At 40.7% G+C, this 26,352-nt stretch overlaps 2 protein-coding genes across 7 annotated transcripts in view; one reads left to right on the forward strand and one right to left on the reverse strand.

Moving 5' to 3' along the window:
- The first annotated feature begins 907 nt into the window (after positions 1-907).
- On the forward strand, positions 908-25,547 carry LETM2 (leucine zipper-EF-hand containing transmembrane protein 2). The gene is given in 12 exon segments (XM_004682252.2): positions 908-922; positions 2,823-2,903; positions 4,529-4,982; positions 5,577-5,720; positions 10,128-10,265; positions 10,693-10,893; positions 12,087-12,206; positions 16,852-16,965; positions 19,836-19,928; positions 20,242-20,272; positions 20,275-20,342; positions 21,071-25,547. Coding segments are annotated over 11 exon segments (1,473 nt in total). The 5' UTR covers positions 908-922; positions 2,823-2,856; the 3' UTR covers positions 21,134-25,547.
- The window catches only part of FGFR1 (fibroblast growth factor receptor 1), a 47,374-nt gene continuing 44,853 nt past the window's right edge, over positions 23,832-26,352 (reverse strand). For all 6 annotated transcript variants that reach the window (XM_004682255.2, XM_012724844.1, XM_012724845.1 and 3 more), the window contains one exon: positions 23,832-26,247. In XM_004682255.2, the coding sequence (XP_004682312.1) occupies positions 26,071-26,247 (177 nt within the window). In that variant the 3' untranslated portion in view covers positions 23,832-26,070. The remainder of the gene's footprint in view (positions 26,248-26,352) is intronic.

Raw genomic sequence — 26,352 nt, forward strand, 5'->3', positions numbered from 1 at the left:
AAAAGCTAAAAATTTTGCCAATAAGGATGTTCAAGGTGGTAAGCCTATAAAGCCAGCTTTATAGGTTTTAATTCTAATAAAGCACGTGAAAACCTTTAAGTGGAAAGTTGGTCATCAAACATTCACAAAGGGACCTCTAGTGGCCAAAATGAATGTTTTTGCTTATTAAACATAGTTGATCCACTTGGTTATTGGCTGAAATGCTCCGTGGATTAAAAGCAGTCTGCGTTTTTTTTTTTTTTAAGCTGAAATTTAATACCCACTATTTTTCATTCTTACAAATGTGCAGTGCAGATGAGTAACATCTGTAGTCAGCTCACATGTTAGGAGAAGTATTCTCCGTGAGAAAGCGATTCCTTGCTGTCTGTGTTCTGTTAGTCAAAACAGAGCCAATGAAAATGTTGTCTTCCTTCTAAAGTCAGATGAAATGGATGGATAGAAATAACTGAGGAGCAAGAATGTTTCTAGCTCTTTCACTTTCCGAAGATGACTCAGTAGCCCATCCTAGAAGTGCTCACAACCCTGCAGTTCCTGTGCCTTCACACACCAACTATATTATACATTTTAACACTATATTATACATTTTAACTGGTCTTTGGAATTTCTACACCATCTATTGATCATAAATAATGCCCGTTAAAAGAACCTTTATAAAGCAAATTTCTTTAGTGGAACTCGTATTTCCACAGAAAAATTTCACAATCGTGGGCCCTGAAGAAGAAACAAATGTTTTCCTTACCATTCCCGCCCTTTCTGCCACTCCCGCTCCCCACTGCTCCCCCCACCCCCTCCCCACACACACACCAGCAGTGGCGAAGATGTAGGAGGAGGAGGGAGGGGAGGAAATACATCAAAGTGATGTAATTCGTGGTTCCAAGATGGTTACCATGGCGACTATCTGGCATATTACGCTATCGGTAAAGTAAGTGCTTCTTTAATACCAGCCTTCAAGGAAGGGCTTTGGGGAGGGGAGCAGAGGTTAATCCGCAGCCTGCGGGAAGTGGACTAGCACGGAAACGTCCGTCTGGGACCTCCCGGCACAAAGTCTTAAACTAAACACAACAGCGAAGTCTTCTCGCGGGTGGGAGCCGGACTTGGCCTCGGGGTCTTCCTCGGTGAGGCCGCCCGCCCTGCTCAGAATTTGAGAGCTCATTGGTGGGTGGTGTCGTCACTCAGAGTGACGTAACCGGGTGAGGAAGGAGGTGGAGCCATAGAGACTTGGCCTGCGGCCCTTCTAGCTTGGAGAGCTGAGGGAGAGGGGGAATTGGGAAGGGGCTTGGAGTACTGAGGCAGCCGTTCCGTGGAGCCGGCGGGAGGCGGTCGGGGTGAGCCAGCCAAGTCCTCACGTTTGGGGGGCTGTACCTGCCTGCTTTCCTCCGAAGTCCGAGCATCCTACTCCTCCCATCAGCTCCCGGTTTTTCCGACAGCCTCCAGTTGTTCCCCACTGCGAGGTCCTCAGCCCTTGATCTCGTCCCCCCAACTTTGGAGTTCAGCTCCCACTTCCCGTCCTTCCGTGCTTCGTGTCTCTTTCTCTTCCGCACCCTAAGCCCAGCCTCCCTTCACCTTCCTCCCTTACGCCCGATCGCCAGCCAGGTTCGTCGTTCCGGTGCCTGCACCACCTCCGGACTCAAAAACAACCCCCGCTCCCGCCCCCATCCCCGACCCCCCAGCAACACACACGATCCACCAACACACAACTCTCACAAAAGCCACTGGCCGAGGAAGCCGAGGGCTCGTCTTGCCCCCAGGTGGTCAAATGTCAGGAGCAAAGGTAACCCCCGGCCGGACTGTGGGCAAGGGCGGCGCAAAAACCCCGGCGAGGTGCGCTGCCAGTTCTCACTGAGGCCCACCCCCCAACCCCACCCCACCCTACCCCACCCCCGGGAAGTGGTTACTGCAGTCCTGGGCGGGTGTGCCCAGAATCAGACAGCAGATTAACCGCAGACCCGGCCTGGTCTCCCTCCTGCGTGAGACCACCCCACCAGCTCATAGGCTGGGTTCAGACAGAGCTTCTGAAGTTTTATTTGGATGCCTGTTCAAAATGTCAGCTCTGTGGGTGAGGTCACCATCCGGGAGAAGTACTCCTTTCCCAGCTGCAGGAAATCACAGTTGACATAGCAAGGCTTCTTACTTGTCACTGGCTGAAAAGCACCCCCGATATAGTTTTTTTGTTTTGTTTTTATTCCACATGACCTTTTGGGGTGTAGCCCAAAGTTGAGAGAAAGGTTTTGGTAAAGCTTATTTGGTAAACCTTGGTTTGGGCTCCCGAGACTTACTAGCCCAGGAAACTGGTTTGCCTGCATATGAACTTGAAATATTTACCGTCTATATTTTCACAGCTACATAAATGAGATTAGTGAACCCTTTCAATCTTAAAGTTTGGGGCAGCATGGCCCAGTATGGAATAACAGCTAATTGAAAACAAATCCACACCATATTATCTATTTTCAACTTGTATTTTTAGGATACAAAGAAGTATGTCATGTTCAGTGTCTTAAGTACTGGGCGGCCATTCCAATAGATAGATTACAAGGTACTATTGACCAGAAATCAAAATCCCTTTGAACACCATATCATCATTATGAGCATCATCACATTAGATATCATTTCTTTTTGTTGGGATATCAAAGTAAGTCTTGAGAACACTCAAGGGTTAAGAAAGTATTAGTCATGACTGTTGGAAATAATTTAAGGGAGATTTTACACTTTGAATAGAATATACAAGCTTTTTAACCTTGCAATAGTTAGAAGCACTTAAATCCTGTTATCTTTATAATTAATGTATTTTTAAAATAATAAATTGCTTACTTCCTCCTGTCTAGGTCCCTATGTTGACTAGTTGAGAAAAATATAAATATGGCCTTCTACAGTTATAATACAGTCTTAGCTATTACCCGAACAAGGTAAGCCACCCTCTACCCACAATATTTATATGAACTTTTTTCTTCCAGAGGGAAAAGATATGTAAAACAATAGACTTACTGCCCTTCCTGGTGGCACAGTGGGTTAAAGCATAGCACTAAAGAGTTAAAGCCACTTCAGCATGAGTTGGACCCCCCAGCCCCAGATGACTGGCAGAACTCTCCTGGTCCGCCTGCTGCTCCCCTCAGATGTATACTTCAGTTCTGTATGAATAATTAATCTTTAAAAAAATAATAAAAAAAAAGAATAGATTTAGCCAGGATTAACTAAGGACTGGACTAACCAAAGATAGGTTTGTTTCTTAGGGAGCTGATATTCTAATGTATTTAAACTTACCCAACTTTTCTATGTGCTTTAGAACTCTGGCTGATTTTGTAGAAGTGTGGTATAGGTAGGATAGAAGATGTCATAGTTTTAGAGTGACACCTCTATAATTAATGAATATTACATGGGGCCCTTAGATATGAAGAAGGAGTAAAATGGCTGGCAAACAAGTCAGTTTTAAGACATACATCCTACCTGTCCCAATAAAATCTGTTATCACTTATTCCAGAGAATACTCACTGAGAACTTAGCATGTGTCAGATATTTTACATTTTCCCTTTGGTCGTTCAAAGAATGTCTTATCTTAGCATGCTCCAAAAACAGTCTGAAAAAAATGGGGAAAAAAGCCATCTCTTTGCAAAAAAAAAAAAAAATTCCCTTTGTCTTCTAAATGGGTCTAATTTTTTATTTTCAAAAATCTGAGGTGCTCATTTAACAGAAAATTAAACTACTATAAAACTAGAATGTAGACATCGATGACTGAGGTGCCCAGTCATTTCCAACTTTCTTGAAGAATCCTAAGAGCATATTGGCTGTCAGTGGCATTCTTTTGAGAGAACCCATCGGTACTACACTGAGGAAGCAGAATTATGTAAATGATTAATCCCCACAGGTGCCAGGCTGTTTCATTCAAACAATATTCCAATTGTCAGTAAAATAGCTAAAGAAACAAATCTTCTACTTGTTTTATGATAGTACTAGAGACAAAACTTAAAACATAAACCCTGGTGGAAATATGTTTGCTATTAGATTTTTTAATTAATAGTTGCAGAGTTTCTACCTGCTAATGTAGAAATTACTATTAGGAATTATTTTTTTTTCTCATAGATTGTATCATTCAACTATAAAGTATACTGTTCTATAACTGGTATAGAAAAGTTATATTTCATTCATTAATATATAGCACCTGCTTCTAAAATACAGCTGAAAAATTACTGTTTTGTGTTAGCTAGGTAAAAAAATCTAATTCTTTAACTTAAAGAAAAAAGATTTATTTGTATTTATTTATGCATACAAGAACTAGGGTGTAGGCCAGAGGTGGGGGTGGTGGTGAGAAGTTTCACCAGAGACAGAGTGGGGAGCAGAACAGACAGATCTGCTGAAATACACTGCTGAGGGGAGCAGCAGAACAAGAAATGCAGATCTCATTCCCAAGTGGCTGGCCACAGCTTGATACACTGAGACTTTAACCCCTGTGCCAACAGGGAGGCCCTAATTCTTTAACTTTTACATTTGTCACAGTATGTGCTCAACTCAGAGGTTGTCGCTTGCTTTTTTCCAGATTCCCTAGCCATTTTGTCCATCCTGTCTGCGCTTGTTATGTCCCATCACTTGCACTTCTTCACTTGCCAGATATCCATTTAAATAAAACATATATGAAGAACTATGGCAGCAAGAAGTTCTCTTATTATAGCCATCCAGCCAGTAAAGTACTTCATGTACGAACTAGAATAATACAAAAGCTACACACATCAACTTGTTGGCTACAAGAGGTCCCTGGTAAACCTCAACTGGAACAAACCACACAAAAGCCACAGGTGACAAGCCCACAGCCCACAAAAGAAACTGGCACGAAGATTAAGGAAGAAAAACGATCTTACAGGCAAAGAATTGTGGATGAATTAAAATATTATTATAATGGATTCTATTTGCTTTGGATTGATACAAAAATTGCCATCAGGATGGTTTGGAGGCTATTGCATGGACAGGTGCTGACCAGACGAGAAAGACGAAGGGTAGGCAAGAATCTTATTTAAAAAAGAAAATCTAAGAAAGAAAAATATTTAAGGTTAAATGAACTATTTTAAAGTTTTAAGGTTAAGTTAAACTTCATCATAAAAATCCCAAAATAGGAATAGTAGCCAGTGGTAACGACCAGAATTACTTAGTGCCATTGATTTGCTGTACAACTTTAGTTGAGATTCCTAGAATTTGTATAAGTTTGCTTATAGAATGGTTACAGTTGCTTTCTAATCTCTCCAAGTAATTAAGGGATTTCAGGTGTGATCTGCACATCTGAAATACAAACATTGTTAATATATCAACTATATGCATTTGAAAAATCAATTTTAAAAACTGCTATGTTATTATAGTAAAAATCCCTAAACTTAGATGAAGGCTAACAGATACCATAGATTTTCTTGCAGATCTCCTACAAATATTACTTCAGAGCTATGGTAAAGAGGAAAGTGCCACCTTTCTATTTTATAAACAGTTGCAGAAAAATCTGCCTTTGGTTTTTAACACTTTAAAAACAAAGGCAAGCACTTTTGTTTTTGTTTTGGCATGTCCTAAAATAATGAATATTACATATGCATTTAATTCTTTAGCTTTTGAGAACTTGTGTTGATTTGTTCCGGCTGGTTCCATTTATGGTGTTCGTAATTGTACCCTTCATGGAATTCTTATTGCCAGTATTTGTGAAACTCTTCCCAGAGATGTTGCCATCAACTTTTGAAAGGCAATCCAAAAAGGTAGGTAGGACTTTAACCTTGTTCTTATCAATAAACTTTTTTTTTTAAGAGCAGCTTTAGATTTATAGAATAATTCAGCAGAAAGCATGGACACCATGGGTATCTTCTTCTATCTCCTCCTCCCCCCCAATTTCTCTTATTATTAACATTTTGCATTAGTGTGGTGCATTTGTTATTAATAAAGAACCAATATCTGTATACTATTGTTAATTAAAGCTCATGCTTTATGTTAATATCTAATCTGTGTTACACAATTCTATGGGTTTTGACAAATGTGTCTACAAGTACAGTATCATACAGAATAGTTTCAGTGCCCCCCAAAATTCCTTTTGTTCCACCTGTTCCTCTTCTTTTTTCATACTACAACCCCAGAAGCCACTGATCTTTTTGTTCTTTCTAGAGTTTTGCCTTTTCAAGAATATCATGCAATTGGAACCATACATTGTAGCTTTTTCAAACTGATTTCTTTCACTTAGCAATATGCAATTAAGTTTTCTCCTTATCTTTTTACAGCTCAATTCTTTCTCTCACCACACAATATTTCCTTGTAAAGATGTTTATTTCTCCAAGATGAAGGACATCTTGGTTGCTTCTAATTTGGTGCACGTATGAATAAAAGTTGCTATAAAACATTCATGTGTAGGTTTTTGTGTCAACGTAAGCTTTCAGCTCAGTTGGGTAAATATCTGGGAGAACAATTCTAGAGCATCTTGTAAGACTATGCTTAGCTATGTAGGTATTCACTAACCTGTCATCTAATGTGGTTGCAATATTTTGTATTCTCTACCAGCAACGAGAGTTCCCCTTATCCAAATCTTCTTCATTTAGTGTTGCTAGTGCTGAATACTAACCATTGTAATAATGGTATCTCATTCTTTAGTGTTATCTCCCTATATATTTTATATCGTTGTTCATTTTTGTACAATGTTTGCTTTTTCCTCTCAGGTGTCTATTACTTAAAATTGTAATTCCTTAATAACAAAATGTTGATCTTTTAATATTCTTATTTGCCACCTATGAATCTTCTTTGGGAGATTTTTGCTTAGTTATTCTGTCCAGTTTGTTTTACATGTTGTTAAGTTTTAAGAATTCCTTGCATAATTTGGATCTAAGTCCTTTTTCAGATATGCTTTTGCAAATTCTTCGCTTAGCCTGTGACTTGTCTTTATATTCTCCAAATTTGATTTGTATTTTCATAGCACATGCTTCAATTTTAATAAAGTAAAATTTATCAGTTTTTTTCTTTCTTGGAGTGTGCTATTGGTATTTTATCTAAAAACTCATTGCCAAACAAAAAGTTACCTGTATTTTCTCCTGTTTTTTTTTTTCAGGACTTTTATAGTTTTGAGTTTTACATTTACATGTATGATCTATATTTTGTGTTAATTTTTGTGACAGTTATATCCTCAGTGTCAGTAATAATTTTTCTGCAGGTGGATACCTAGTTTTTCAAGTACTATTTATTGAAAATACTGACCCTTCTCCATTGAATTTTTTTTTAAAGATTTATTTATTTATTAGTACAGAACTGGGGTACAGGTCAGAGATGCAGAGGGTGAGAGGATTCACCAGAGACAGAGTGGGGTGCAGAACAGGCAGATCCACGAAGTACACTGCTGAGGGGAGCAGCGGGCGGGTCAGGAGAGGTCTGCCACGCCATGTGGTCACCTCCGGGGCAGGCGGGAATCAAACTCATGCAGAAGTGGCTTTAGCTTCTTAGTGCTGTGCTTTAACCCGCTGCGCCACCAGGGAGGGCCCTCCATTGAATTTTAACTGTTAAAAATAATGAAACCAAAATCCCCAGTGATAGATGGTAGGTGAGATTTATTCGTTCAACAGACCTTATGAATAGTCTCTAAGAAGAGACTATTGCTTTTTTGAATGTCACTATGAAGGTAATGGCCTAGAAAATAGGAAAAACTTCCTCTTTCCATTTTGGGTTGCTCTACCAGACAGTAGCATAAAGGCATAAACACAACATTATAAGAACAACTTTTAAATCAGAATGGGGGCCCTCTGTGGTGGTGCACCAGGTTAAAGCACAGCACTGTGAAGCAAGCCACAGCCAGCCACCTCAGCAAAAGTTTGATCCCCAGCTGGGGAGGTGACTCACATGGTACAGCAGACCTCTCCCGCCCACTGCTCCCCTCAGGAGATTTCGTAGATCTCCCTATTCTGCTCCCCACTCTGTCTCTGGTGAATCCTCTCATTGCCCTTGCACCTCTGGCCTGTATCCCAGTTCTGTATGCATAAATAAATAAATAAACAAATAAATAAATAAATAAATCTTAAAAAAAAAAAGGAAAAAAGAAATAAATCAGAATGGGAAGTGTTTTACAAAAAAGTATTTTTACAACTGGGCTTTAAACAGTGGTGAGATTTTACCCCAATGCTTGAAAGACATTCTAAATTGAAAGAGTAGCACTTACTTAGAATGGCATCGTGATGTAAAAAAGTCTGACATACGCAGAGATCACTGGCTGGAAAGAACCAATGTGGTTGGAGTAGCTAATACAAAGGGATCCATGGTAGAAAATGACATGTTGGGATCAAGTTGGATATTATCTACCACCCTGAGAAATTCAGGCATTGAATTGACAATACTGAATAATGGAAGGTGAAATTAAGCAGGGGATAAATAATGATTACACCCATGTTTTAGAAAAATAAGTGCTAGCAGGAAGGGCAGAATCAAGCTGAGAAATCAGCTGGAATGCTATAATATTGTAAGAGAGAGATGACAAGCTTAAATTATAAAAAGTGGTACTAGGAAAAAAAATCTTGAAGATTTGAGATACATTAAGGGGTAGAATTTAATTACCTGACTGTAATTGAAGTAATCAGGATCTAGATTTAATGCTTAGGTGATTCCAAGGAAGATGTGAGTGAATGCAGCAAGTTGGGGGAATAAAGTGATTTATCTGTATCTTCTGCTTTACTCAGCACCATGCATTCTCCAAACACATATCTATACACATTATGTACACACTAGAGCAACAAACTTAGAAAATGCTTTCTTGTTTGCTTTATTCTGTGAAGAAATAAATAATTTCTGTTTATATCACATCATTGTACCATGCATTTCGCTTTCATAATACTTATGCATTATACTTTTATATTAATTTGTGGAGTACCGTATTATCATTAGTCACTAGTATTTGTATGCTATTAGGCTAGAAATTCTATGAGGAATTCTTGCTTGCTTTAGTTCACATTATCCCCAGTATCTAGCTGTTCAATAAATGAATAAATGGATGGATGGGTGAATATGGAATAATGAAATGGATGAATGGGTTGTAATGGTGGTAATGCCATTGTGTGATTTAAAAAATATTCCTTTTATGCATACAATAACTGGGGTGCAGGCCAGAGGGAGGGGCAATGAGAGGATTCACCAGAGACAGAGTTGAGAGAAGAACAGGTAGATGTACTGAAATACACTGTTAAAAGGAGCAGTGGTCCAGACAGAAGAGGTCTGCTGTGCCATGTAGGTTAGGTCCCCAGCCAGCCAGGAAATTGAACTTATGCTGCAGTGGCTGGGAATAGCTTGATAACACAGTCACTAACCCCTGGGTCACCAGGGAAGCCCCTACTGTGTGATTTAAAAAAAAAATTATTTACTTATTTAATGTATATAAGAACTGGGTGTAAGCCAGAAGTAAGGGGGGGGGGTGAGAGGATTGAGAGACAAAGTGGAGAGCAGAACAGGTGGATTTACTGAAGTACACAGCTAAGGGGAGCAGGGATGAGACAGGAGAGGTCTGCTGCACCATAACTTGGATTAGCTCCTTGGCCAGGATTGAATTTAGGTTGTAAGAGTGATAGCTTGAGGGCCCTCCCTGGTGGCGCAGCGGGTTAAAGCACTGCACTGAGAATCTAAAGCCACTTCCGCATGAGTTCGATCCCCACCTGCCCCGGAGGTGACCACATGGTGTGGCAGACCTCTCCTGACCCGCCCGCTGCTCCCCTCAGCAGTGTACTTCATCAGTCTTCCTGTTCTGCTTCCCACTCTGTCTCTGGTGAAGTCTCTCACCACCCCGAGCCTCTGGCCTGTACCCCAGTTCTGTATGTATAAATAAATAATCTTTAAAAAAAAAAAAGAGTGATAGCTTGATAACACTGAGATTTAACCCCTAGACCACAAGGGAACCCCTAAGGGGACATTTTGAATCTGTCAAATATTTATGACCATTATGTCAATGAAAAATAAAAAGATTTAGTAAGTAAATTGCAAACAGAAGCTACTTTTTACTTGCTTTGATTCTTACAAAACCCATCTAATTTGGCCTGAACAGATTATTAATATATGATATAGGGATAAGCAATAATAAGGAGACAGTAATCCTTTCATCTTTATTAGCTGTAATCATGAAGAATTGACGAACTTTTCCCTTTTCTACTATTAAGGAAGAAAAACAGAAAAAGAAAATGGCTGCAAAGTTGGAACTAGCAAAATTTCTTCAAGAAACTATCACAGAAATGGCAAAGAGGAACAGAACCAAATTGGGAGAAGCCTCTACGCGGTTTTCAACCTATGTCAAACAGGTGTCAGTTTATATAAACCAAACAAACTCCTGGGATGGCAATTATATGAAAAATTCACATCATCATGGGCTTTCTAAACTATTCACAACCTGAATATGCAGATATCTAAGTTATATACTTGAAAATATTGCAAACAATTATAGTAGTTTGCAGAAAAACTTCCAGATAAACTGAATGTAATCAACATGTGGAAGACATTGGTAGCTTCTTGAGTCAAACTTTTGAACTACTACTAAGTTTTCAGCTAATTTAGACTGACTTCAGAATTTTTTTATTCCTCTTTAAGAAATAAAATGGGCCAGAAGGCCCATTTCTAGACATAAGTCAGAGTCCGTAACTGCTTTGACCTGTCTTTCAAAGAGTTTACAGAGTAAATTAAATTAGGTAGGAAATACATTTTAATTAGCCTCTTTGTCCCACTGTTTAGGTCCAGACAGGCCACAAGCCCTCCACAAAGGACATAATTCAGTTTTCCAAACTCTTTGAGGATCAGCTAACCCTGGAACACCTAGACCGACCTCAACTGGTTGCCCTTTGCAAACTGCTAGAGTTACAATATTTTGGAACCAACAATCTGCTTCGCTTTCAACTCCTGCAGAGGCTAAAGTCTATAAAAGCAGATGATGAAGTAAGAACTTAAATATCACTTTAGGAAATTAGCAAGGCATTGAGAGAGATCATAGGGTGACTTTGAGATAAAATGAAGTAGCTTCTGCTCATAGACTGGTTCTGCCAAAATGAGTGATTTAAACAACCATTACCATGAGAGCTGGCACCTTAACTACTCATTTTAGGAGTTGTCTGTTGTACTCTCACCCATTTTCTTGTGAAGATCATCATAAGCACTTAGTAATTTGGATTTTTTGCTGGGACTTATCTAAAGCAGTAGGACCCTCTAAGAAGGAACAGCAGCTCAGTGGACTCTTGAGTCTTTCTCTACTAAGGACAGTGCCCTGTCCCAACACCTGTACTGCCCCCCCAACCCCCCACCCCACTAAGCTATGACCAAAGTAAATATTCTGCTGGATGAGTTGATCTGGTGAGATGGGGGTGGCAAATGTAATGCAGAAAGGGAAAGCAGAGTCTAGCCATCTTGTGAAAGAAAGGCACCAGTTGGACTATAACTACTAATTAGATCTCTTTAAAAAAATGGGAAGAATGTTTCTTGAATCCTAATCAGCTGCTTTAAAGCGTTCTGCCTGAGAGAGCAGGATTCCCAGAACTGAGAAAGTATATTCCCATTGGCCCCATTTAGAGTTCATTTGTTGCTTTCAGAACTTTGGAATAACCAGTACTGTTCCCAGAAGAACAATAGTTTTGGGTCATATCAAGCAGAAACTTGACTAAGTTGTTTATGGAGGGAAGTTTGTGAACCATGGAGTTAGGGCCATTCCTGGGGTGGTGATTGGGAGAAAACAGGGGAAAACTACTTCTGGGACATGCAGCAAATATTACATTAATGCTTTTCAAGTGCAAATTTTTATTATGAATGCTGAAGCTGCCATGAAAGGAGAGAGGAGATGTCATAACCAGGTGAAATGCAAATCAAAAGAGGAAAGAATTACTGAATGTTAGGGAGGTAACTGAATGTTAGGGAGGAGTTATGTAAATATCTCTGATATAATAAATACCTGGTTGCAGAATTGCCTTCATATCAACTGCTACACCTTCTGAAGTCACTTTGTTTCTCAGATTCCTAGTCTTTGCAGGGGACAAAATGAGAAAGCATTAGATTTTGCCTTTCCTCTCATTTGTGGAAATTTAGGGATTAGGTAAAATTGGAACCAAACAGTCTAATATTATTCCTTACGTTTCTTTCAGATAATTGCCAAAGAAGGAGTGAGTGCTTTGAGCGTGTCAGAACTACAAACTGCCTGTAGGGCCCGAGGGATGAGATCGCTGGGTCTCACTGAAGAACAACTGAGACAACAGCTGACAGAGGCAAGTAGCAGCTTTCCTGAGCCTTCTCATTAGAACTCTCCCTCCTGCAATTTGCAGAACTCATTTTGTGATTTCCATTTTGCAGTGAACTATTTTATTGAGCAGTGAGTCGCTGAATAAGGTAGATTTGATTTTGACTGAGACAGTACTGTATTCATTTCTCATTGCTGCATAAGACAATCTTAATGACCGAAAACAACATCCATTTATTAACTCACAGTTCTGAGTTTAACGTGCAGGCTACATTTCTTCCTGGATGTTGGGAAGACTCCATTCCATGCTGGTTCCTTTCTTTGACTGTATTTAGCTCCTTGAAGCTGTAGAACTGAGGTTCTTCACTGGTGGTAAACTGCAGTCTGCCCTACACGCTAGAGGCCACTTGCATTCCTCTCTTTAGGTCCTCTCTGTCTACAAGGCCAGCATGGAGACCTCACATGGCAACCGCTCAGCAGTCCAGTTTTTGACCTCTAGCCCCATATTTAATGATCTTGTGTGAGAACTACCAGGGTATTCAACTTCGTATCTCAAGGTATACTGACTTGAGGCCTTAATGATATCAGCAAAATTCCTTTTTAGCAGTACCTAGATTAGTGTTGGAATAATTGGGAGAAGGCATGGGTGTATCAGGGACAGGAATCTCAAGATCATTTGAGAATTTTGTCTACTCTAAGTTCTGCGAGGGTCTGGCAAAAGCTAATGCAAGGCTTGTAATTTGAGTAAATCCATGAGATGGCCTAAACATGCTCACCTGGGGCTGCTTTCCCCACCAGTGCCCTATACCAATGTGAAGTGCTAGCTTTGGTTATAGATGTTTAGTATTTTCCTTCATATACCATATTTGTCTTTTAACTAGCATTGTCAATGATTTAAAACATATGAGTTAACTCCCATTCAAATTCTCATTCCTATAACTGTAAAAAGTGCTATGAAGTGTGCACAAATTATTTGGTGATAGGAGATATTGCTGTGACTTTGAAACCATGTTACGTAGCTATTTCTTTTTACGTGTTGGACTCTCTGGTAGGAAGATGAACATCTCTATACAAGGCTTTCTTGAAAGAGTTATAACCCCACTATAAAGGAGTGAGGATACTAATTCAGTTAGGGCATTTCATATTATGTATTTTTCCCATTAAATAAAACATGTATGTATGCCAAAATATTTTCATTGATTATGCTTAAGTGGTAGGGGTGTGAATGACTTTATTTACTATTTATAATTTTTATTTTCATGTTTTTTCATGTTTTTGTAATCTACTAGTCTACAATCAGAATATGTATGTATATATTTTATTTAAAAACAGATGTATTTATTTATGCATGCAAGAGCTGGGGTACAGGCCAGAGGTGTGGGGAGGGTGACAGGATTCACCAGAGACAGAGCAGGGAGCAGAATAGGCAGATCTGTTGAAATACATTGCTGAGAGGAGTGCAGGTGAGACAGGAGAGGCCTACCACACCATGTGGGTCACTCCCTGGCCAAGGATCTAACTCCTGCTCTGCTGCAGTGACTACTGATAGCTTATAGTGCTGAGACTTACCACCAGGGCAGTGGGGGGGGGGGCATATATATTATATATATATTTTAAAAATTATTTTGTCCTTTTTTTTCCTTTCAAACTATATATTATTCAAAAAATCCTGTGTTAGGATATGGGCAGATATTACATGTTTATATGAGAAACACATGAGAAATCTTTAGCCTCATGATAAGATGAATTAAAACTATGAGAGATACCATATTCACCACTATATTGGAAGATCAGAGTTTGATGACACTGCAAAGTGAGGATGTGGGGTGGGAGCATGCATGCACTGTTGGTAAAACCTCTATCGATATTAATTCATAGCAGTGCCTTCCAAAATTTAAAAAAGCATTTACTCTTTGACCTAGCAATTTACCTAGGTTATTGTGTATGTGCAAAATAATTTAGTTACAGGATTATCCTTCACAGCATCGTTTATTATAGCAAAAAATTTGAGAGAACCTAAAGTTCATAAGTAGAATACTCAAATTATGGAATTTTCATACAATGGAATGCTTTATAGATGTTGAAAAGGAGGCAGTGCTGCAGCTACTGATATGAATCAGTCCCTAAGAGATCTCAGTGGAAAAAAAAAGGACAAAAGCATATATATGCCATCCTTTGTGTAAAGATAAGAAAATATATAGACACATATACTATATATGTATAGGCTATATATTGAAAGTCATAAGGATTTAGTACCAGTGGTTGCTTTTTATATATAATAGTTTCTTTTTACATCATTTTGTGCATTTTTTCATCTCAGTTGTAATCCCCATGGGTTTCCCATCACCACATCACCCATATGCCATCACCATAATCCAGTGCATTTTCTTACCGCCACTGTTTTTGATCCCATTCCCCACTCCACACCCATAAAATGTCTCTGGTATATGGCTGTTCATTATATATTATTTTCTCTCCTGGTCTGTTATACTCCTGCAATGAGTGAAACTATCTGGTATTTTTCCTTTTCTTTCTGGCTTATTTCACTAAGCATGATCTTTTCCAGCTCCATCCATGTTGCTGTAAAAGGCATGTGTTCATTTATTTATTTTTTTGGTTGCTGAGTAATAGTCATCATGTATATGTACCACATCTTTTTAATCCAGTCATCCACTTTTGGGCATTTGGGCTGTTTCCATGTTTTTCCAATTGTAAATAAAGCAGCAATAAACATGGGGGTGCAGGTGTCTTTTTGAATCAGTGTTTTTGTGTCTTTTGGGTAGATACCTAGGAGTGGGATTGCTGGGTCATAGGGAAGCTCCATGTTTAGCAGTTTGAGGAACCACCGAACAGTTTTCCATAGTGGTTGTACTCATTTAAATTCCCACCAGCAGTGCAGGAGAGTTGCTTTTTCTCCACATCCTCGCTTTTAAGATGTGCCATTTTCACTGGGTTGAAGCGGTATCTCATTGTGATTTTAATTTGCATCTCCCTTATTATAGGTGATGCTGGAAATTTTTTCATATGCTTGTTGGCTGTCTGCATTTCCTCTTTGAAGAAGTGTCTTTTTAGCTCTTCTGCCCATTTTTTGATGGGGTTGTTTATTTTTGTTGAGTTTCATCAGTTCTCCGTATATTTGTGTGATTAGTCCTTTATCACTACTTTTGTGTGAGAAAATGTTTTCCCAATTAGTGGGCTGTCTGTTTGTTTTTTGTAATGTCTCTTTTGCTGTACAGAAGCTCTTTAACTTGATGTAGTCCCATCTATTTATCCTTTCCTTCACTATCATTGCATTGGGTGCTGTAACTTTAAAGATGTTACTGAAGTGTATGTCATGTAGTGTTTGGCCCATCTTTGCTTCCAGGTATTTTATGTCTTCTGTTCTTTTGTCTAGGTCTTTAATCCATTTCGAGTTGATTTTTGTGTGTGGTATGAGGTAGTGATCTAGTTTCATTTTTTTGCATGTAGCTTCCCAGTTTTCCCAGCAACCAGTGGTTACCTCTTAAGGAGCGAAACAGGGTAACTGGAGAATAGGGATAGAAGGTAGAATTAGGGCCTCCCTGGTGGTGCAAGGTATTAAGTCTCAGCACTGTGAAGCTGTGGGAAGCCACTGTGGCATGAGTTCTATCCACATCCAAGGAGTTGACCCACATAGCACAAGCAGCAGACCTCTCATGTCTCACCTACTGTTCCCCTCAGTAGTGTGTTTCAGTAGAGCTGCCTGTTCTGTTCCCCACTCTGTCTCTGGTGAATACTCTCACCACCCACACCACTGGCCTGTATTCCAGTTCTCATGTGCATAAATAAATAAATCTTGTTTAAAAAAGGGTGGGATTATTTTTATTGATTACATTTGAACTTTTGGACTGCTGTGCATGTATTTTTGGTATTTAAAACTTTCATTCTCATTTTTTTCTTTTTCTTTTTTTAATATAATAGTTTATTTTTACATCATTTTGTACATTTTTTTTTCATCTCAATTGTAATCCCCGTGGGTTTCCCATCACAGAGTCACTCATGTGCCATCACCATAGTCCAGTGCACTTCCCTCCCCCCCACCCCCGTTTTTGATCCCATTCCCCACTCAACCCCCACAAAATGTCTCTGGTATATGGCTGTTCATTATTCTCATGTCTGGTCCATTATACTCCTGCTATGAGGGAAACCATCCGGTATTTTTCTTTCTCTTTCTAGCTCATTCTCATTTTTTTTTTTAAGATTTATTTATTCACACAGAACTGGGGTACAGGCCAGAGATGCGGAGGGTGAGAGGATTCACCAGGGACAGAGTGGGGAGCAGAACAGGCAGATCAACGAAATACACTGCTGAGGGGAGCAGCAGGCAGGCCAGGAGAGGTCTGCTATGCCATGTGGTCACCTCCTCGACAGGGATTGAACTTGTGCTAAGGTGGCTGTAGCCAGCCTCATAGTGCTGCACCTAATCCGTTAAGCCACCAAGTAGGGCCCTGAACATTCCCTCTTCAACCCTGAAAGCAATCTCATTGTAGTGAATGAGTTGCAGTACAGCCAATCCTTACTCTTGTCCTTCCATTAGTTGTCAGCATACACTTGGGGAAGCAGTTAAAACCAAAGAAACAGTAGATGACTATGGATTGTATATAGCTTTCACATTCCATGATTCTATCATGTTTTATTTCTCTCCCTTTCTCCAGTGGCAGGACCTCCACCTGAAGGAAAATGTCCCTCCTTCTCTTTTGCTTTTGTCACGAACCTTCTACCTGATAGATGTGAAGCCACAGCCAATTGAGATACCACTAAGTGAAGAGGTGAGTAACTTGTTCATGGAGAATCTGGACTTCTGAAACCAGAGCCTCTCCACAGATGTCTTATTTCATCTCTCACACTCAGAATAGACATTTCTTTTGTCATCTTTTGGAATTTAGCTCAAATGGCTTTATTTTTTTAAAGATTTATTTATTTATGCATACAGAACTGGAATACAGGCCAGAAGTGCATGGGCGGTCAGAAGAGTCACCAGAGACAGAGTGGGGAGCAGAAACAGGCAGATTGACAAAGGATACTCCTGAGGGGAGCAGCAGGCGGGTCAGGAGAGGTCTGCCACGCCATGTGGTCACCTCCCAGGGCAGGGATCGTACTCATGCTGAAGTGGCTTTAGCTTCTTAGTGCTGTTCTTTAACCTGATGCGCCACCAGGGAGGGCCTCCAATGGCTTTATTTTTTTAAAAGATTTATTTATGCATGCAAGAATTGGTGTACAGTTCAGAGATGTGTGTGTGTGTGTGTGGGGGGGGGGGGTAATAGGATTCACCAGAGACAGAGTGGGGAGCAGAACAGGTAGATGTGCTGAAACACACTGCTGAGGGGAGCAGGGGGGAGACAGGAGAGGTCTGCCAAGCCATATGGGTCACCTCCCTGGCCAGGCATTGAACTCATGCTGCAGCTACTGTAGACAGCTTCACAGTGCTGTGCTTAATCCAGTTGAGCCACTAGGGAAGGCCCTCAGATGGCTTTAAAATCTTTTAAAAGTTCCTAAAGAAATTAAAATCCCTTAAATTACCAAAAGAACAAAAGGGCTGATTACAGGCACTGTTATTATCTTTAATTCCATCTTGATTTAATTCTGATTTATTCTTTCTCCTTAAACTATCTAGGTGTCATTGGTAGACTTTTTTTTTTTTTTTTTTGGTAGACTTTTATTTGCTCTTTCATGTTTGTTTCATTTGTCCGGACTCCTATTAATTTCTTTTTTTTTTTAAAGATTTATTTATTTATGCATACAGAACTTGGGTACAGGCCAGAGGTGCAGGGGCGGTGAGAAGATTCACCAGAGTCAGAGTGGGGAGCAGAGTAGGCAGATTGACAAGTACACTGCTGAGGGGAGCAGCGGGAACATGTGGATCACCTCTGGGGTGAGGATCCAACTTGCACCTAAAGGGCCTTGGCCAGTTCTCATTGCTGTTCTTTAACCTATTGTACCACCAGGGAGGGCCCACCTATTAATTTCTCAGCAATGGATGGATAAATCTTGAATGTAAGCTTAATGTCTTCCTTCACCTTACATCCTTCATCATTTTTGTTGCCTTTAACTCAGCACCTTTTGTTCTTCTGGCGTTTTATTGACCCAGGATTGGCAGTCATCAGAACAGATGACTGGTTATCAGAAAGGGTCTCTCATACCTCTATTTGTGGCTTCATGTCTAATTCAAAACCTGCACGAGAAAGGAAAGATCATTATAGATGCTGTTTATAGGGCTTAGGAGATTAGACTAAGTACTCTGGAGTGAGGAAACAAGCATTTGTAATCATATTCTGTTGACTTTTTGGACAAGCCAATGAAAAATACATGAACTCCCACATCAAGCTTACTCTTTAGATACACCATCTTGCTTTCTCTCTTTCCATATTTCCAGAGATAATATGAATTTGGGCATTGTTCAGGAAGGATTCTAGGAAATTAGGAGCAATTTTAGAGTACAGCTCTAAAAGGCAGGTTAGTGGGGTCTTACTCTATCATTGGTCTTTAAAACGAATCAGTTATTTGTCATTCTTAGACTGCTCTCAGGAGCAAGCAGCACTATGGTTCACAATTAAATTTGGTTCTCATAATTATTCTAGATGGGCATAAACTCTTCAGTCAGATGTTGCTTTCTGAAATGGTAGAGAAAGACCTAGACATTAGGACAAAATGATAGACTCCTGGAAATATAACGGTTATTGTTTATTTAAAATCCCTGTTTCTGGGCCCTCCCTGGTGGCGCAGCGGGTTAAAGCACTGCACTGAGAAGCTAAAGCCACTTCCGCATGAGTTCGATTCCCGCCTGCCCCGGAGGTGACCACATGGTGTGGCAGCCCTCTCCTGACCCACCCGCTGCTCCCCTCAGCAGTGTGCTTCGTCGATCTGCCTGTTCTGCTCCCCACTCTGTCTCTGGTGAAGCCTCTCACCGCCCCTGAGCCTCTAGCCTGTACCCCGGTTCTGTATGTACAAATAAATAAATCTTAAAAAAAAAAAAAAATCCGTTTCTAAACTTCTGTCCTCCATACATTAAAAAAATGAAAGTAAGTAACATGTTAGGTTCTGTAAAGAATTTAGAGACATCAAATTACATTTATTAGTTCCCAGCCACACAAAGAAAATACTTATTACTAATGACAGTGATTTTATTTATTTTTCAAATCTAATGTAATTCTTGAAGACAGGTTAACTAGCCCATTCCATTTCCTTATGTTGCAGGAGCTTTTGTTAAGCAACACCTACCATTTTAATAAATCTATAAATTTACTGTTTATTAATAGATACCAAAAATGATAAAACTGTCAATTTTGACTTAGGTTACAAACAGAGGAGTCACTGAGAAATGATAACTTTTTTTTTTTGGCTTTTTGTTTTTTTGAAACTGAGAACAGGACAGAACTTACAAAGTAATGGCTTGTTATTGAGGGTCTTAACTACTAAAAGCTGATTAGAATGCACCTATTGTATACAGGGTGCTCGAAACTCTTAACGAAACTCTTAACTCAGGGACATACTTCGTATGTTACTCATCAGCGGTATTATTGGAGGAAGTTAGGGATTTAGTGGGAAGCAAACTGCTGACAAGTATTGACTACTATAGAAGTGCCTCTGAGTTTTAAGAGGAGAAGAAAGCTTATGCTTATGAAAGTATTTCTCTTCCTAGCCACCAGAGACAAGTATTCCTGTGGAATCAACTACTTCCCCTAAATCTAAAGAGGATATGGTGGATATTGCTCCTCAACTGAAAGGAACTAAGGTTAGATAATTACATTTCATTTAATTAATTAGGTTATAAATGAAAATAAGTTCTCTATTTTTTACCCTTCTTAGTTGAATTTCAATATAATGGTGTTTTCTAATAAAGAGTAGTTATTGAACAGTTCTATCTGCTTCTAAGAAAGTTCAACATTTGATTATATAAAATTGGATTCCAGATTTTATCTCTTGCATCCTGTGCCAGAATATGAATTAGCTGTTACAAAGTTCCTGGTAGTGATAGCTGTTGCTGTAGATCTAATGCATATTTTAAAAAAAAATCAGTAACCCACCGCTTAGTTCTTGATTTTAAGGATGAAGAATTTATACAACTGCCACCAGTTACTCATCACCCAAAACACCATCAGTACCTATTTTATTACCTAAAGAATCTATTACTTCTGCTAAAGAAGCTGTATTTAAAAAAAGAAAATGCTTTTCCTCTAGTTTTTTATTTTTAAAGGCAGTAAGAATCTAGAACTATAACTATTGCTAAACACTACGTAGTTCTTCCTGTCGTCCAAACAGGAAGTTGTAGGCTGGACTTTAGTCATCTTATAACCACTACACTTTTAAATTCAATTATCCAAAAGCAAATTAAAAAAAAAATCAACCAATGTAATCGTGGATTAGACCTAAACATATTAAGTCTAGAAGCTAATTACAATATAGGCAGATTCTTATTTTCTTTTGGACCAGATGGAAATGGTTCCCATATGTTGTATATTTCACACAGACTTATGATGTCAGGAAATACTAGCAGGAAAGCAATTTAAATCTTAGGAGAAATGCATGTAAATAAGAAATTACCTATCTATCCACCTTTCCCATTTGGGTAAAGGAATTTGGGGAGCGATCACAGAACATGCATTATACACATAAACAGTAGGGAGGATCATGGAAGACCTGACCTGTAGAATAGGTAGCCCTACTGGCTACTGAGGACCAGAAAACCTTTGGACACTCAGATGGGGTACACATCTAGGGGCCCTTGTTTGCCTGGCTTTTTATTTATTGTCAAGATAAACCAAACAGATTTCGCTTTGTGGTCTGTCATTAAGAGAACAAAATAGGGACTACTAAAGAAGCAACACTATCTAAATGGTGATTAGCACTTAATAAGCCCTTATGTTTTATACCTAGACACACCAAGCCAAATCACAAAAGACAACCCAGAACAGCAAGGCTAGTTCAAAAGGAGCCTAAGGACTATTGGAGGCTGAAGCTCACTCTTTCCAGCGTCCTGCCCTCAGCAGTAGTATCCATAAAGGACCTCCTAGCTATGACTCTCTGTGTCTAGTTTGAGACAGAGGATCAGCCATTTGGTCCTTGGAACCATCCTTTGAGGCCTTCCAACCGTTCAGATGATGTCAGCAGTCAGACCAAGGTCAGACCATTTAGAAAAATATATTTGCAAAGTCCACTTCTTCTGTATCATTATGTCTTCTCACTAAACTTTGTGTAAAGCCCGTCACCCTCACCTCCATGTTATTTTTGAGCAGCTTCATATTTGTGTGAATGTTCTTTGAGGGGACTTTTTGCATGATGGAATCAGCCTGACACCTGAAATGCATTGGCCTCCTCTAGCTTGTAAACATGTAACACAACCAAGAACTTGACAACTCCAGACATCTTTGCAAGAGCACCTCTTCAGCTTTTTTTCAGAGTGATCCAGCAGTTGGAAACAAAGTACCTTGTGATACAGATTGGATATATTCCCCAGAAAGGTCTTCCTGGATATAAAGAAGAAAACACTTTGTGGAGAAAATGCCAGTTAAGCAGACTGGCAGTCAGAGTTGGCTACTGCTTGGCTGTTCTGAGACATCTCCCTCTTGGGCCTGCAGAAGCTGCAGGAATCTGGGAGGCTGCCACTATTTGAACACATATGGTTTTCATTAGCCATCATTTTGCTAGGAGACATAATTAAGAGCTTAAGACTTAACCATTTGTTTGTGCTGGGTGTGTGCTTTTTCTGGTCTGTTTGTCTTTCACAAATAAGACTATCTGTTAGTCATAGGGGTTGTTAAAGTTTGATATAATCCTTAAACTACTCGGTAACAAGTATTATGTTCAGGTATTTATGTTTAGTATTGTCAGTACTGAAAAAACTTAAGATAAAAATAGATTGCCAGGCAACCGACCAATAGCTTTCTTCCCTGGGGAAGCACCTAGAAGGGAAAATAGATTTTGACCAGTAGGTGACAAAGTAAGATTTCTTTACTTTAAGCCAAATGCTAAGAAATTAAAAGCAGTTAGGTGGGAGTCAGTTAAACCAAGTAATACTCAAAATCTCCCTGTCTGGGATCAACCAAATGAGGAATGTTATCAGCACTTTGCAGCAAGGATATATGCACTTTACAAAGCTGCCTAAACCTCCTCTCTACCAGAGGACAAGTCCCATCACGTCTGCTAATGAATTCCACTTCCTGAGGATGAGTCCCTACTGTGGAGCACTCCATGGATCTTGCCATTGGCGTTGCAAGGTGATTCACAATAAATTTTCCCATTTAAAAAATGATGGGTGTTTATTTTAATTAGTTCACATTTCAAAGTGTTGAATATGGGAAAGGGATTAGCAACTTGCTCAATCCTGATACAGCTGGGTGATTCATACATCCTACTGGGCTGTTCAACACTTCTTTCCCTTTGAGCAGAATGGAAATGGTTTGGTCACGGGTCCCCTGGTCACTTTGGTCCTATCTGGCCTCCATTTTTGCTACATCTAGGCCCCCGAGGCCCTTGGCATTCCTCTCTTCCTATTCTTATAGTAGCTCACTGAAGCCCAGGTTGGATTTTTTTGCTCTCATCAGTGAAAGTACTTGGCTGTTGAGTTCGGTGATTGTCAGATCTAGCCAGTGGTAGCATAGTAAAAGGTTAACAACCAAATCCAGTGGTGGAGGGTGCTGATTTGTAGTCTTTGCTGGTTCCAGTGATGTAAACACACCCAGATAGTTGACTTGAGGTCACTGAACAGCAGAGCTGGAAAGATATGTGCAGTTAGTTCAAGAACTGGCTGTAGGACCCGGCTGACCCCAGTTCTGCAAGAAGTGAGACAATAAAACCTCTAGCAGGTAGCACGTTAATATAGCACTTGTGTGTGCCAATACAGGCACCCTGAATCCTGCTAAGTGCCAAACTGAACCTTCCTGACCTTCCCTCTTCTTAGTTTTTATCATGAGGGAAAGGAAGGTGGTGCCAAGTTGCTGCAAAGCTTTCTCCTTTCCCTGCTTATACCTAGCTATACCTGACAATACTACTCTCATTGGGTATAATCTTAAGCACTTTCTAATAAAATCCACCCTCAGTGACTGATGTCAGACTTGGCCTGTGTTTTACACATGCACAGTTCTGCTACAGTAGGTGCTGGCAGTACTTGACTTTCATGGACCTGCATGCCTGCCATGTCTAATTCTATACTTCAATCACACTGGTGATAAATGCTCTGTTAACACTAAAACCTAGAATAAGGATTTTCCAGTCATGACCTGTACCCCCCTGTAAGGAAAGTCAGACTAATTTGCCTTCAAAGCAGAGTGACACATTACTGAAAATTGATTGAGATTCTGGAGTGCTGGCTCCTCCCAGTGGTAGCTGGTACACAAAGCAACTTCATGGAGATAGATTCCTCGCTTCATCAGAGGCCCAATCTTACTTACCTGAGATCAATACATTTCGTTAGCAGTGCCAAGGGACTGACGATCCCCAGCCTATGGCAATTAGAAAGGGCGGAAAGGCTGTATTGATTAATGCTGTGGTGACCCCAGACCCTAATCTCTTAACCCTCAGGAAACCAAATTTAGTGCCTTGACAGTCCGATGTCTTCATTAGATAAACCGGATTTTCCTTTTCTCTGGAGACCCAATCTGGTCATCTAAGTAAAATGGTCATTTCATTTTCTCTCAGGTCAATTTCACTATCTTTTATTTGACAGGCAGCTCAGTCTCTGGGGAAATCCGTGCATGATTTGAGTAGTAACAGCAAGGACACCACTGTTATAGTAATTGTGCCTTCTATTTCTCTAGCACCTCTCCCGATGGCCTATAAAGGCCATTACAGATTCATTCACACAACACTGTTTCAAGGAAGGGCCAAGGGATGGCTATTTCACAACAAAACACACCATTATATCATCTCCAAGCAAATGGTTTTAAGAGCTAGAATTCATTTCCTGGCTCTGTTCACCAGATTATACCTTCATTCAACATAAACACAAGGTGTAATGTGTTGAAAGTTTCATATTTACAGAGAGACACAAGGACAAGAGACAATTTTACAATAGCGGCCCCTACATCTGCCAAAAGTAGCTAGCTCAGAAAGGAAATGTAAACAGCAACCCCATTTTCCCTCTAGAAATGAAAGTGTATGGAACTTTCAATTGTACTCACTCAACAGTAATCCAGCAAAAGTTTAGTCTTAGATACAGAGGCAGAGCCACCCACTGAGGCTCTGTACTCAGATCCTAGGAGCCGACACTCATCAACATGCAATCTAAGGATCTGTGGACCCAGGACCTCTCTGGTGAGTACAGCAGTCACCAGCAGGTGGCAGAGGAAGTAATTTCCAAGCAACCAAAAAAATAAACATTCAGAGAATTTTTTCCCTATCCTGAGGGATGGGGTGGAGTCTGTACAGGAAGGACTACAGGATGCCAAGATCTGTGATACTCCCAACAAATGCAGCCTGGTCACATGGGTACCAGAAGAATGGTGTGGGGGAGGATCATGAACAGAGCAGACTGGGAAACTAGAAGCAAGGGGCCCGAATTGGACACAAATATAGTCTCAGGTGACAAGTTTCCCTCACATGGCAGCACAGGCAGAACCACACCCGCCCAGCGTGGGTAGACACATATCTGGGCTTGAGTTTTTGCAGGCCCTACTTGGATAATCTTTAGCTTACCCCTTGGCTGTTCTGAGGTAGGCCCCCAACTCTCTTTGACCCCCCGACTCCACGCCTCCCTCCCCCGTTTCCCAGTTTCCTGAGGAAACAATCTGTGGTTAGGGCTAGGGGAGGGGCATGGGGCTCTGGCCCAGAGCCCAGTGCCTCGGGTGTACTGACAGGAGGCGCCTGTCCAAGAGACAGACAACTTTTTCCCCTGCCTTTCCAAAGACATCAGATCTAAAAGGAAGAGGTTAGGAGGCAACTTCAGGGAGCAGATAACCCTCCCTGGACAGACAACTCCCGGACCCCATTTATCTCCCTTTTTGTTGACATTCTCTCCCTTGTCACACAGCCCATATAAAAATGAAGCAGCAGCAATTTTTATTGAGGGACCTAAACTGAAAATAGGTTTAGAACATAATTTAAAAAAATAAAACAGCAAAAGTAGCAAAAAATATATGACCTTTTTAAAAACATTTTCCTTTTTTTTCTTTTTTCTTTGTTTTTAATATATAGCAACTGATGCTTCCCAGCCACCAGGAGCATCTTACCCGATGGGTAAATCTCTGGTTAACGACCCTTTTAAAAAGACATGTAAATATATACTCAGATTTATACACTTTGTGTTTTCTTCATAGCTATGTACAAAGCCCCCAGTTTGGGGCTGGGCCCCAGGGCCACAACACTGCTCCCAGCCTTTGCCTCCCTATCCTCTGGCACCAGGTATTTGGTCAGCAAAGCAAATTAGTATCGGAATTAATAAGCCACTGGCACCATCTATCCGGAGCAGAGGTCACCTTCCACGGAGGCCCAAAGCACTGACCTCTCCTCATTACTGCTGTAGCCCTGAGGATGAGGTTCCCGCCTGCCACCACAACACAGGGGGGCTTTATGGCAAAGCAGACAAAACCAACACAAGAAAGCTTGGTGGGCTCTCACTTGCGTGCCCGCTTATCTCCCACTCCCCAACCTGACAGGCAGTACCAGGTGCAGGAGGGGTCTTGGTCCAATGTCTGGGAGGGAACAAAGTGGCCACAGCAAGTACCTGCCTCTCTGCTCCTCCCTCTCGCCCACAGGTCGAGAGGAGGAAGAGAGGTGAGCTCAGTGGGGTAAAGGTAGGTCACACAGGAAGGCCTCAAGTAGGCAGCTGGCTCCTGCCAGCAGGAAAGGGACCAAGGGGAAGGCAGTGAGTCCAGCAGGGAGTGGTGGACGAGGGCTACAGCTGATGATGGCGTTCAGGGAGGGGGATGTTGGGGGACTAGTCAGCGTCGTTTGAGTCCGCCATTGGCAAGCTGGGCTGGGTGTCGGGGCAGACAGGGCTCCTCAGGCAACGGCTCATGAGAGAAGACGGAATCCTCCCCTGAGGAACAGGTTGAGCTCCGGGTGTCAGGAAAGCTGGGAGAGTACTGATCCAGGGGCATTGACAGGTCCAGATACTCCTTGGAGAGACAAAAGAACCATGGGTCCAGTACGTGACTCCCCGCCGCAGTTCTAATTCACAGAGATGTAGCTAGTGATGACAACTGACAGTCTAGGACGGGACA

Source organism: Condylura cristata, unplaced genomic scaffold (genome assembly GCF_000260355.1).
Source record: "Condylura cristata isolate star-nosed mole 26May11 unplaced genomic scaffold, ConCri1.0 scaffold00014, whole genome shotgun sequence".
NCBI lineage: Eukaryota > Metazoa > Chordata > Mammalia > Eulipotyphla > Talpidae > Condylura > Condylura cristata.